Source organism: Odocoileus virginianus, chromosome 10, assembly GCF_023699985.2.
Source record: "Odocoileus virginianus isolate 20LAN1187 ecotype Illinois chromosome 10, Ovbor_1.2, whole genome shotgun sequence".
In the NCBI taxonomy this organism is placed as follows: Eukaryota; Metazoa; Chordata; class Mammalia; order Artiodactyla; family Cervidae; genus Odocoileus; species Odocoileus virginianus.
Window position 1 is genome coordinate 15,590,352 of NC_069683.1, and position 13,847 is coordinate 15,604,198.

At 42.3% G+C, this 13,847-nt stretch overlaps 1 protein-coding gene across 4 annotated transcripts in view; it reads right to left on the bottom strand.

Moving 5' to 3' along the window:
* The window catches only part of ALKBH3 (alkB homolog 3, alpha-ketoglutarate dependent dioxygenase), a 39,476-nt gene extending 28,542 nt beyond the window's left edge, over positions 1–10,934 (bottom strand). Inside the window, exons 1-6 of one of the 4 annotated variants that reach the window (XM_070473140.1) lie at positions 10,764–10,930; positions 10,156–10,253; positions 8,846–8,991; positions 8,640–8,743; positions 7,815–7,849; positions 5,436–5,483 (exon numbers count right to left, since the gene is read on the bottom strand). In XM_070473140.1, the coding sequence (XP_070329241.1) occupies positions 5,436–5,483; positions 7,815–7,849; positions 8,640–8,743; positions 8,846–8,924 (266 nt within the window). In that variant the 5' untranslated portion in view covers positions 8,925–8,991; positions 10,156–10,253; positions 10,764–10,930. Of the gene's footprint in view, positions 1–5,435; positions 5,484–7,814; positions 7,850–8,639; positions 8,744–8,845; positions 8,992–10,155; positions 10,271–10,763 lie in introns of those variants that run through there. The other 3 variants (XM_020907504.2, XM_070473141.1, XM_070473142.1) reach the window with 3 other exon arrangements.
* Between the last annotated feature and the right edge of the window lie 2,913 nt (positions 10,935–13,847).

Below are 13,847 nucleotides of genomic sequence, written 5' to 3' on the forward strand. Positions count from 1 at the left end.
GGTTCAAATACTACCCCAGCACTGCTGGGCTGTGAAACCTTGGACAAGTTACTTAACCTCTCTGAACCTTGGCTTTTCTCACCTTTAACACAAAGATGATCTCGACCTGATAGCATCTGTGAAAAGTAGAATAATAAAATGCTTGGCCCTGTGTTACTTTAACAATTGATAGTCTTCCAAGACCATGCCAATCGTAGGGAAATCAATCATTTACAACTGCAACAAACTAAAGATATTCAAATGAGGATTTTTTTCTCTCACGGAATACACACTTATTTCAACAATGCCAAGTCAGCTCAGAATTGTTTTGGATATCTCTTCTCTAACTGAGGTATAACTGAGGTATGGTCTAATATACTATAAAATTCAACTTAGTGTAATGTCTTCAAGGTTTTTTTTCATGTTGTAGCACATTATCAAAACATTTCCTTTTATGGTGGAATAAAATATTTCATTATATAGATATAACACCTTTTGTTTGTCCATGCACCAGCTGGTGGAGATTTGAGTTGTTTCTGCTTTTGTCTATTTTGAATGTTGCTATAAACCTTCACACACAAGTTTTTGTGTGGATGTATGTTTTCATTTCTCTTGAATAAGATACCTAAGCGTGAAACTGCTGGGTCATATGATAAAGGTATGCAAAACCACCGAACTTTTTTCTAAGTGGATTGTATTATTTTATATTCCACCAGGAACACAGGAAGGCTCTAGTTTTTCGACATTCTCTCTTGTAACAACATTTATTACTGTCTTTTTGATTGTGGAAATTCTAGTGAATATAAAGTGGTATCATTGTGGTTTTGATTTCAATGTCCCTAATGCACTATTTCATTTTAACAATGCATTTGGATTTCTGGATAACTTTCTTAAGAAATGTTCTGAAAGACATGGAACATGCTCTTCAACAGCCTTGCTGGTAATATATTTTCACTCTCTGAAGGTACGTTTGATTTTTTTTTAACAGTTTAACAAGGAATTTATTAATTTTAACCAGCTGTACAGTTTACAATGTTTGATCTGAATTATTATTTTTTTCCAGTTTTACTAAGATATAAGGGACACACAGCACTATACATGTTTTCAGTGTAAAGCATAATAATTTGGCTTACACACATTGTGAGTTGATATTTCGAAAGAGCCAAAGCTCACCTGAAGCTATACCAGGTTAACAACGACATGTAACAAAAAGAATGCAACTGGTTTTCTTGTGTGACTATTAAACTTGCTCTAAAAGGGAAGTTCTGAAAACGGAACTTCTGAAAAGGGTTGTAACAATGGCAGTGCCATTGGACTAACTACAGAGACTTCCAAATGCAAAAGCAACTCTTTCCAGGCAATTCACTTAGATATATAAATTCTGGTTTATTTAAACATCTCATTGATTTATAATAACATGCACTAAGGTGATGCTTTCAAAATGAAACAATGACTACTGCCTAACATATCCTAAATCACATATGCTTTAATGTTACTGAAATCTACCTTTATATAGCAATACAATATAACTTAACATATATTATATATAATAATGCATGATTAACATAATAATACATGCAATAATAAACAATCCCCGTCATGGATCAGTCTTGTCATGGTGAAGGGGCTTGTGTAACTCAATGAAGCGATAAGCCATGCTGCGCAGGGCCACCCAAGACAGATGGGACATAGTGAAGGGTTGTGAGAAAACACGGTACACTGGGGGAGGAAACAACAACCCACCCCAGTATTCTTGCTGCAAGAACCCAATGAACAACATGAAAAGACAAAAAGAGACGACACTGGAAGATGAGCCCCCTCCCCCACCCGGGTCTGAAGGTATCTAATACTCTACTGGAGAAGAGCGGAGGGCAATTACTAATAGCTCCAGAGAGAATGAAGTGGTTGGGCAAAAGCAGAAATGTCGCTCAGTTGCGGATGTGTCTGGTGGGGAAAGTAAAGTCCAACGCTGTAAAGAATGGTATTTCATAGGAACTTGGAATGTTAGATCCGTGAATCAAGGTAAACTGGACATGGTCAAGCTGGAGATGGTAAGACTGAACACTGACATCTTACGGATCAGTGAACTAAAATGAATTAAATCCATGAACAGGTGAATTTAGTTCAGATGACCATTACATCTACTACTGAGGACAAGAATCCTTTAGAAGTGAAGTAGCCCTCACAGTCAACAGAAGAGTCCAAAATGCAGTGCAACCTCAAAAATGACAGAATGACCTTGGTTCATTTCCAAGGCAAACCATTCAACAACTCAGTAATCCAAGTCTATGCCCCAACAACTGATGCCGAAGAAGCTGAAGTTGACTGGTTCTATGAAGACCTACAACATGTTCTAGAACTAACACACGAAAAAACAGATGTTCTTTTCATCATAGGGGATTGAAATGCAAATGTAGGAAGTCAAGAAATACCCAAAAGTGGAAGTGAAAGTCACTCAGTTGTGTCCAACTTTTTGTGACCCTATGGACTATACAGTCCATGGAATCCTCCAGGCCAGAATACTGAAGTGAGCAGTCTTTCCCTTTTCCAGGGGATCTTCCCAACCCAGGGATCAAACCGAGGTCTCCCACACTGCAGGGGGATTCTTTACCAACTGAGCCACCAGGGAAGCCCATGAATGCTGGAGTGGGTAGCCTATCCCTTCTCCAGCGGATCTTCCTAACCCAGGAATCAAGCCAGGGTCTCCTGCACTGCAGGCGGATTCTTTACCAGCTGAGCTACCAGGGAGGCCCACAAAAAATACCCAAAATAACAGGCAAGTTTGGCCTTAAGAGTACAAAATGAAGCAGGGCAAACACTAATAGTTTTGTCAAGAGAACATGCTGGTCATAGCAAACACCCTTTTCTAACAACCCAAAAGATGACTTTACATGTGGATCTCACCAGATGGTCATAACTGAAATCAGATTATGTTCTTTACAGCTCAAGATGGAGAAACTCTATACAGTTAGCAAAAACAAGACCTGGAGCTGACTGTGGCTCAGATCACGAGCTCTGTATTGCAAAATTCAGGCTTAAATTGAAGAAAGTAATGAAAACCAGTAGACCATTCAGGTATGACCTAAGTCAAACCCCTTATGATTGACAAATAGATTCAAGGCATTAGATCTGGTAGACAGAGTGCTTGCAGAGCTACAGACACTATATAGGAGATGACCAAAATCATTCCAAAGAAAAAGAAAAGCAAGGAGGCAGTGGTTGTCTGAGGAGGTTTTACAAAGAGCTGAGCAAAGAAGAGAAGTGAAAGGCAAGGGAGAAAGGGGAAGACACGCCCAACTGAATGCAGAGTTCCAGAGAATAGCAAGGAGAGATAAGAAGGCCTTCTTCAACGAACAAGGCAAAGAAATAGAGGAAAACAATAGAATGGGAAAGACTAGAAATCTCTTCAAGAAAATTGGAGATACCAAGGGAACATTTCATACAAGGATGGGCACAGGAAAGGACAGAAACAGGAAGGATCTAACAGAAGCAGCAGAGATTAACAAGAGGTGGCAAGAACACAGAGAACTATACAAAATGGTCTTAATGACTGGGATAACCATGACGGTGTGGTCATTCACCTAGAGCCAGACATCCTGGAATGTGAAGGCAAGTGGGCCTTAGGAAGCATTACTGCAAACAAAGCTAGTGGAGGTGATGGAATTCCACCTGAGCCACTTAAAATCCTAAAAGATGATGCTGTTAAAGTGCTGCACTCGATATGTCAGAAAATTTGGAAAACTCAGCAGTGGCCACAGGACTGGAAAAGGTCAGTTTTCATTCCAATCCCAAAGAAGGGCAATGTCAAAGAATGTTCAAACTATCATACAATTGCACTCATTTCACATGATAACATTATATTCAAAGTCTTTCAAGTAGGCCTCAGCAATACATGAACTGAGAACATCCAGATGTACAAGCTGGGTCTCAAAGATGCAGAGGAACCAGAGATCAAACTGCCAACATTCGTTCGATCATGGAGAAAGCAAGGGAATTCGAGAAAAATATCTACCTCTGCTTCATTGACTATGCTAAAACCTGTGACTCTGTGGATCACAATGAACTGTGGAAAATTCTTCAACAGATGGGAATACCAGACCACCTTACCTGTCTCCTGAGAAGGCTGTATGTGGGTCAAGAAGCAACAGTTAGAACCAGACATGGAACAATGAACTGGTTCGAAATTGGGAAAGGAGTACATCAAGGTTCTATATTGTCACCCTATTTATTTAACTTATATGCAGGGTACATCAGGTGAAATGTTGGGCTGGATGAAGCTCAAGCTGGAATCAAGATTGCCAGGAGGAATATCAACAACCTCAGATATGCAGATGATACCACTCTACTGGCAGAAAGTGAAGAGGAATTGAAAAGCCTCTTGATGAAGGTAAAAGAGGACATTGAAAAAGCTGACGTGAAACTCAACATTTAAAAAACTAAGATTATGGCATCTGGTCTCATTACTTCATGGCAAATAGAAGGGGAAAAAGCAGAAGCAGTGACACATTTTTTTTTCTTGGGCTCCAAAATCACTGCGGGTGGTGACTGTAGCCATGAAATTAAAAAACGCTGACTCCTTGGAAGGAAAGTGATGACAAACCTAAACAGCATATTAGAAAGCAGGACTATCACTTTGCTGACAAAGGTCCATACAGTCAAAGCTATGATTTTTTCCAGTACTCATTACAGATGTGAGAGTTGGACCACAAAGAAGGCTGAGCACCAAAGAACTGATGCTTTCAAATTGTGATGCTGGAGAAGACTCTTGAGAGCCCCTTGGACTGAAAGGAGATCAAACCAGTCAATCCTAAAGGAAATCAATCCTAATGAATATTCATTGGGAGGACTGATGCTGAAGTTGAAGCTCCAATACTTTGGCCACATGATGTGAAGTGCTGACTTGCTGGAAAAGACCCTGATGCTGGGAAAGACTGAAGGCAAAGGGAGAAGCGGGTGGCAGAGGATGAGATGGTTAGATAGTATCACTAGTTCAACAGACATGAATTTGAGCAAACTCCGGGAAACAGCAGAGGACAAAGGAGCCTGGCATGCTACAGTCCATGGGTTCCAAAGAGTCGGACATGACTTAGTGACTGAACAACTACAACAATCTAACAATAATACATCACTCACAGCACAGAAGTTGAGACCAGACTCAACTTTAATATTAAACTACTGTGTAACACTAGGACAAAGTACTGAATCTCCCTGGACCTCATTTCCTCACATGAAAAACTGGAGAAGTAATAGTTAATACTATACCTGACAGAGAGGTTATGAAAATGTTTTGAAGCTAGTATAAAAGGAGATATTACCACATATTTGCTCTCCAGGAATTTAAGGGGCAGATGTTACCTACTTTAATCAAGGTAAACATCCTACAAGGAAAACATTCTAAATATTTCAAAAGACTTTAAGTGATAATTATAATCCCTTTCCAGTGAGAATTCACTTACCTAGATACGCCTGTGGGTGACATGCTGATTTCATACACACCCTCTTTACTAAAGAAACCAAGAAAACAAAGACCTATTAGTACCAAGTTAAACAATATACTGCATGCAGGGGGAGGAAGAGCTGTCCTTCGGAGTGCAGAGTCCCAGCTCACCAAAACCACTTCCCATGAGCGTACACGGTGAGGGAAGTAGAGCCCCACCTTCTTCCATCACTGAGATAAGGGGTAAGGTGGTGGTAACCATTCATGGCCCTAGGTATAGAATCCTGACAAAATCGGGCCATGAAGGCAAAGGCCAGGATAAAGTCAATTCTTGTCCTATACCTTCATATTTCACCCATAATTCAGGTTGATGTGGTGTGGGAATCTATCACACAAAAAGGGGTGCCTTGGAGCCTGGAACAGAGATACACGGAACAGAAGTTGAAGGTCCCCATGATAGAGCTCCGCCTCCTCATAGTTCCCACAGACTCAGCATCCTCCAGGGTAATTACCGCTTGGAATCTCCTGAATACACCACCACGTGTCTGATCCCACGCTCTTCTACATACTGGTATGCGTCCCCACTATCTAGCACCCCAATCCAACTCGCCCCCAGCTTTGGTCCAGTGGAAAATTCTAATTCATCCTTCAAAAATCTCAGCTCAGTACCACTTTGTCTAAGCCTTTCCTGGCCTGTAATCCAGTCAAATAATGTTACACAGCTCATCCTCTGTGACCACTACACCTCACCTACAAGTATACTGTTGGAAGATAGTCAGGATCACAATTTGTCGGACTCATGTCTATTTCATTTACTAGACTATGAGCTGCTGAAGGGCTGGAATGGGTGACTCTTCTGTCTCCCAGTGCCTAGCACACAACTGATGAACAGTAAAAAGTTTATTGAACTTAATCAAATGTATGAAAGTACAGAACTGTTACAGAAGGGCACGTCACAGTAAGAAACGTGATCCAAACTGGACAGGTGTTTCTGTCCAGATAGCTGTGTCGGACGCTTCTCAGAGATAAGCATTGGAGAATAATATAAAGGGATAGTATTTACGTCATCCTTTTCCATGTGACTTAGCAGTTCATAACCTCTGAGCTGGGCTCTTAGCTGGATGTGTAAGCCACTCAGAGCCAAAATGTAGGCAGAGTTATTATCATAAACATATAGCATTATTTCAAAATATTAGTTGGCTATAAAGTTTCCTAGACTGCTAATATTTCAGTGCTATATTTTGGGCCATATTTAGAAAATGGTTCACTCCAAATGTGAGGGGTATTTCTGGCTATTAAAAAAATCTAGCAAGGCTAATTTTAGATAAACAGAATTAACAAACCCTATGGTCAAGTGGGAATGAGTACCATCATTTTTTGTCTCTGCCTTGGAACTTCACAATTGTCCCTTTTTTCAACCTGAATGTCCCATCTGTAGCTTGTAGTAGGTTTCTTGGCTTTGCTTCTTCTCTTTACCATCGATGGAGGCAGTATCACATTTGTATTTGCAAAACAAAGACTGTTAGAGCTACCAGACTGGATCTTCAGTGATTATATAGTCCAACCCCTTAGTATTACAGGCAAGGAAACAAAAGTCCAGAGAGACAGTAATAACTTACCTAAGGACTAGTTACATAGCTGACTAGTGGCCAAGCCACAACTACACACCCTCTCTGAAAACAGGATGACACTTGTGTTAGTTTCAAACTTTTCTAAGATATACAGCTTGACCTGCAAACAGCCAAACAGCTTAATACTTGCTCATGAACAACAGCACACATATTTAATGCTAATTTGCTTAAATAAAAGCACGCTTTCTACAGATAATTTATCTGCATTAGATGGAAACTGAGAAGCAGAACAAGAGAAATCAAAGCATCTTTCATCATTTTGAAAAAGAATATTTTTAGACACAGATCAATATAAATGTTTATAATCATTTAATTGCTCTGGAACAATTCTGTGGTTTTAATAAATGAACTGTAAGAGCTTCTAGATTTCTAGCAGTTTTCATAGCATTGCTAGTAAATTGATACTAAAAGGTTTTTTGAAGAACCATGTTTCAATAACTCAGGAAAAAAAATTCCTCTGTGTCTTTACCTAAGGGATATTTTAGCTGCTATCTGCATATATGTTAGTCAAACAGGGTCAAGAAATCTACACCAGTCAGAGTTTAAGGAACAGATATCCGGCTGCATTTTCCACACCATCAGCAATTCAGAAAGGCTTCTCAAAAGACCAGGTTTAAAGATATCTGAGACAGGGATATCCCAGCTTCAAATTTAAGACACTAATTGGCCACTATCTTTTCCAGATGGAAAAACCAGGCCGAAGGAAAGATCCGGGGCTCTCCGTTTCACTGTGGGCAACGGCCCCAGGAGCGCAGCAGTGTACTTACTCGATCACTCGTGGCTCTGGGGCTCTGCGTACCACCTGCAGAAAAACAGTCAGATATTATTTCTGAATGATTCCTAATCCCCAGGGAGGCTTCCTTGCAGAATTACGGCATCCTCTCATTTCTAGTTAAGACAGGTTTAAAACTATCCCTGTTTTATTCTAAGCTCTTAGTATTCCAGAAAGTTCTGGTTCTACTCTTCTTAGAACTACTCCAGAGTGACTAGTAGGCAGTAAAGGATGACAAAATTAGAATAGGTTTTCCTAGCAGTAAGCAGCTCTGGAAAAAACATTCTTTCCAAGGGATTTTTAAAAACAGAAGACATACTAGGAAATAAGAGGTTTTAATCATTATTTATACAATCATTACTACAGCAAGATATCTGATTTTTAGCTCCTTTTTCCCATCTTATTAAAAATGGCAACTCTTTCCCGTTTCTTACATTTTTCCTGGCGGGATTAAGCATTGCAGTAGCTAGAATTTCAATCCAATTCCAGAGATATTTGATACACTAGCATGTTTAGGACTGTTAGAACTTAAATAACTAATGCAAACTCTAGTCATGGTATAACCTCTAGTCACAGTACATCTCCTTGGCAAAAAAAAAAAAAAAAGGAATTATATATGCCTATAAATTGGGAGAAGACTACAAAGAATCCTCAGACATACTAAGAAACTGATACTCCACATTTCATTATTCCTATAGGCCTTTCAGTTCTCTTTCTATTAGTGAGTTTATTCAATCACTATTTATTTGAGTGTCTACTATGTGACTGTTGCTTTTATAAATAAATCTTTGTTACTGTTGAAGAAGAAACAAGAATTTACCTCCTGGGGTTCTTTGAACACAAACTGTCTGTCAGACAGATGCTGCTCCTTGTTCATCCAGGTTTTACCAAGTCTCTGTTGGAGATGGTTCTCAGCAGTGGGAGCTGAAGAAAGACAGGGAAGATTCAAACCTTAACATCAATTAAAAGAGAATGATACTGGTCCACACACGCACACAAAAACAGGAGATCCCCACAGGTACTTGCCTGGCTGAGCAGTGACCTGGCTCTTAGCAGGACCAGCCCAGGCTCCCTGCACTCGGGCTCGCCGTCTTTTGTCCTCCATGCTGATCAAGACTTCCACTCTTAGCTTTCAGAAAAGTTCATTCCTGATTCAAACTATGCAATGGTATCTGTTTAAAGGAAAAAAAAATGCTTTAAGTTGGGCTTGTGAAAGCTTTGACTACCAAGGGATTAATTATAAGCCTTTTAAGTAGATGAGATGACTCAATAGCAATCAGTGCTTCTACATAAAATCAACTCTGAGATCACAACATCTCAATCAGGAGCCTACTAAGTTACTCGGGGATGCTGCTTTTAATGTTTTATCTTTTGCAATGTTTATCTTTTAATGATTTATCTTATCATAGTACTTTCATTTCATTCACAAGAAAGTAGATACTAAGAAATTCTGAAACCAGGACCTACCATAAACCACATTACTCTTATTAGACCCCAAGAGGACAACACAGCAAAACCGTAATATGCCACCTACATGAAGATTCAGAAATAGGCTAAAACTCAGTTTCCCAGGGCATTTCCATACTCCATAACCACAGGCTGCATCAAACTTCCCTTGAAGCTTGTTAAAAACACCTATGGCCTGTCTCAGAAGATTTGATGTTGGATGGATACAGGTGTCTGTCATTGAAACAAGCATTGTAGACGATGACGATAAACAGACATATAAGGGCCACAAGCTTATGTGGTTCACCCAGTGCCACTCAGGAAATCAACAGGTAATTAACGTGCAAATTTTATCACGTTCGTCTTCAGTTAAGTAAAAAATCCACACAATAATGACCAGTAATATTAATTTGACATTTTTGCCAATAAAAGTCTGCTGCTGCTAAGTCGCTTCAGTCGTATTCGACTCTATGCGACCCCATAGACGGCAGCCCACCAGGCTCCGCAGTCTCTGGGATTCTGCAGGCAAGAATAAAAGTCTAGCCCACATCAAATACAGAGCATACATATTCTCAAAACAAAACAAAACCAAACAAAACGGGAACGTTGGGGCACGTATGGACCTATAGTCCATTCTTTCATAGGTCCAAGACAACTTCACTCAAAAGTTCTCAAAGGTTAACAGGCTCTTTTTAATAGCTTGTTTAGCCTACAAATTCCCAGCCCCACCCCCAGACTTTCTGATTCAGTAGAACTAAGCTGCTCCTGGTAATCTGTATGTTTAACAAATTCTCCCAAGTGACAAGCATGTAAGTTTTCTTATTTAATAAGCGGAAGAGAACAGAGGCTGCCATCTGCCCACAGAGTTAACGGCAGAACCAAATACCTACTCTCCAGTCCCATGTGATTTGTAGAGGAAGCTCTCATATGATATTTTCTTTCAGTTGAGGCCTTAAAACCGTAACGCGACAACCAGCTATCATTCTTGCTGTGTTCAGAGGAGAGCGATGAGTTGTTACGTGCGCCGCACGGCTGCTGAAAATACAGATTCCAGAACCCTATCCCAGGCTAAATCTGCGGAGTCCCGCAAACTACTAACTAACCCCTACCTCCTACGCTGAGATTCTTTACCCGAATTAAGCACGAGAACCCCGCTTCCAGGGCCAAGAGCGAGCGCTCCGGCGGCAGCCAAAGGACTCGCTTTGAATCCAAACCTGACCCTTCCCAGCGGCGTGGCCTGAGGCAAATGCCATTCCCCTTTCCGAGTCAGTTTCCTCCTCTGTCAACAGAGGAGCCAATACCTCTCTCACGGTTCGAGTGAGAATTAAGCAATGCTCGAAGGTGAAAGAGTCTGGTCCTATCAGTAAGGCTTAAGCAGCTTTATTTTAGACCCCCTTTTTTTTTCCTGGGAGGCCCTGAATGAAGTCCCCGGGGGTCGCCGGGGAAGGGACCTCAGGACGGTCCCCACAACTCGCAAGGACAGGCCGGGAGGCCGCACCTGCCAGCGGAGCCGGGCGCGCAGGTTTTAAAGCCGCTCTTCCTACAGCCAACTCCGCGCTGCCTCGGGTCTGCTCTGCCGCCGGCGGTCTGTGGGAGTCTCAGGACCCCGACCCCGACTCCAGCACTTCCTAACCGCAGGCCCACGGCGGCAGGCACGTCCTCTGACGTCACGCGCCGCCGCCACCGCCTCTTCCGGCGCCACAGCCCGGGTCTCCGGGCGGCTCGGCGTCCCTCGAGCCGAAAGGGCCGGGTCTCTGAAGGTGAAGGTGGCGGCGCCGGGGCTCGAGGGGAGCACAAGAGATTAAGGGTGCGGTGGAGCCCCGTTAAGGGTGGGCTACGGCGATGGTGGGGATGAAGACGTTTCCTCGGCGGAAGTCACACACCCCTAACCAAAGACGAGAGATATCCAAGCTCTCGCTTCTTTGGTCCTTGCGGGAAGAACGACCGAGCCCCAGCGGAAGGGCAAAGGCGTTGGTCATGATGCGCTGAGCTACACGGTTTGACTTGTATCCTGAACTCCACTCAGCGTCTGAGATGCACCTCGTTTGTTTTCCCTGCAGACGGTGCAGACTTCTATCCTAGCACTGAGAATAGGACCACGCCCTATTCGTCGTGGGTCTGTAGTGCTAACAAAGTTTGCTTGACAGAAAAGATCTGAGTTTCAGGATATACACCCTTTTACTTGGTGTATAATCTAGGTCGGGTACCCTGCTTTTTTACGAAATGGGCATAGCTTTTCTGTCGGGGGCATTAAATGAGATAATGTGTTTACAGAATTTAGCACGATGCCTGGAACATAATAGAAACTTAATAACTGTTAAGTGTCTTCAATCTGTCTGAGTTCTGGAGAAACATCTTTAAGTGCCGTGTTAAATCGTGTACCTTACAGTGTGAAAATAGCAGAAGTAGTGCTAAATTAACTACACCTTGTGCAAATTATACTGTGGAAGGATTTAAAATAAACTTTGTGTTATATAGTGCTTAATCTGCAGGAAGCTTAGTATACCCCATCAACGACCCTACATTGTTGCCACTGTCAAATCTAATTTCACAGCATCCATTACTCTTTGTAATACTTTGTGACATTGAAGGGGAAAGGATTTATCCTTAAACTGAGAGGAGAGACAAGTGGTAAGGCCAGACTATAATTTGTATCTTTCCCCACTTCCCATAAACTAAGTCTCAGGTGGCTTAGTTTACCCATAAAAGACATGAGAGATGTGGGTTCAGACTCTGGGTCAGGAAGATCCCCTGGAGAAGGAAATGGCAAACCACTCCAGTTTTCTTGCCTGGAGAATCACAGAGAGGAGCCTGGTGTGCTATAGTCCATAGGGTCGGAAAGAATCAGACACAACTGAAGCGACTTAGCACTGTCAACAAACAACTTGTCAGTGTCTCCTGGCTCAAGAACCTTGTCTGTATCTTCCCAAGGATGCCATTTCTTTCTTTTCAATGATTATGGTTTTAGAGTGGAAAGAAGTCCTGGACTGTCCTCCAAGTAAAAAAGTTCTTTAAAATCACTCCATGGTCTGCTTGCACCCAAAATAACCTTTAACAGATTTAATAGAATCACTTGTATTTTTACCAAGTGTCCAAGGTAATTCTAATGCACAGAATGTTTGAAAACCTTTGGGATGCATGTAGGATGACAACTATGTTTCAGGTTTTCTGGGACTGAGGGGTGCCCCTAGGATGCAGGACTTTAAGTGCTAAAGGTGGGCAAAGAGCCCTGGGCAAACAGATGGTAGGTCACCCTAGATAGATATGAGTATATAGCTCTCAAAAGATGTTTTTGATGGCTGTTGGCATCCTGGGTTTCCTCATTTCTATTTGAAGTATTTGTGTTTTTGTTTTCGTGGGTGGTAGTGGAGACCATGGGCGAGACAATAAAGGTAGGGGTGCATTGCCAGTCACCAGTGTGTTGACTCTCAGCCCCAACACCATCCTTTTCTGCCTTGCTTGCAATACTGGAACGTTTCTCTCTTGCCATTTGGCCTGGTGTTAAGGTTCATCTTGGTAGCTCAGACCATAAAGCGTCTGCCTGAAATGTGGGAGACCCAGGTTCGATCCTTGGGTTGGGAAGATCCCCTGGAGAAGGAAATGGCAACCCACTCCAGTACTCTTGCCTGGAAAATCCCATGGATGGAGGAGCCTTGTAGGCTACAGTCCATGGGGTCGCAAAGAGTCGGACACGACTGAGTGACTTCACTTAAGGTTCATCAGTAGAGGATGCTGGAGGACCCTTACAATGAGAAGGAGCTCTTTGCCCTGATTTGAGAGTGCTCCTCTTAGCTAGCTCTACAGTACATGGTAGCCTGATATGATTGGCACCTCTCTGCACTGAATTAGTTGAATTTATAGCCTTGTTAACAACTCTTGTGAAGTTGACATCATCTTCAACTGGAAGAAATGGGATCCCAAAACTTGAAATAGGAAACATCTGCTTGGACCCAGATGAAATTGACCATGTTGAACTCCCAGGTCACCCTGAGCCTCCCTTGGCAATGGCAGCAGTTTGCCCTCCTATGTCTGAGGAGCCTGGTCATCCTCTGCTTAAAAGCCCTGCAAAACTCTCACCTGGAACAGACGACGTGGAAAGGCCTGTGCTTCCTGATGGGTTGGGAGTGCTTCCGTATCTCTGCCTGCCTTTGTGTTCTGCCTGGATCTCGAGGTAGGTAGTGGCTATATATTAGAGTTTTCCTTTACCCCTTGTAAGTGAAAAAAGTGAAAGTGAAGTCACTCAAATAGTTGTGTCCAACTATTTGCGACCCCATGGACTGTAACCTACCAGGCTCCTCCATCCATGGGATTTTCCAGGCAAGAGTACTGGAGTGGGTTGCCATTTCCTTCTCCAGAGGATCTTCCCAACCCAGGGATCAAACCCAGGTCTCCCACATTGTAAGCAGATGCTTTACCATCTGAGCCAACAGGAAAAGCTTACCCCTCGATAGGTAATACCCAATTTCCCTCTTTGAATCACTATATGATTGCTGTCTCCTCTTTGAGTCCTGACCATTATGGTGTGCTTGTGATAGCAGGGGTGGGAGCAATAGCTAGCAAGTGACTGGCTCCATGGTGGGCC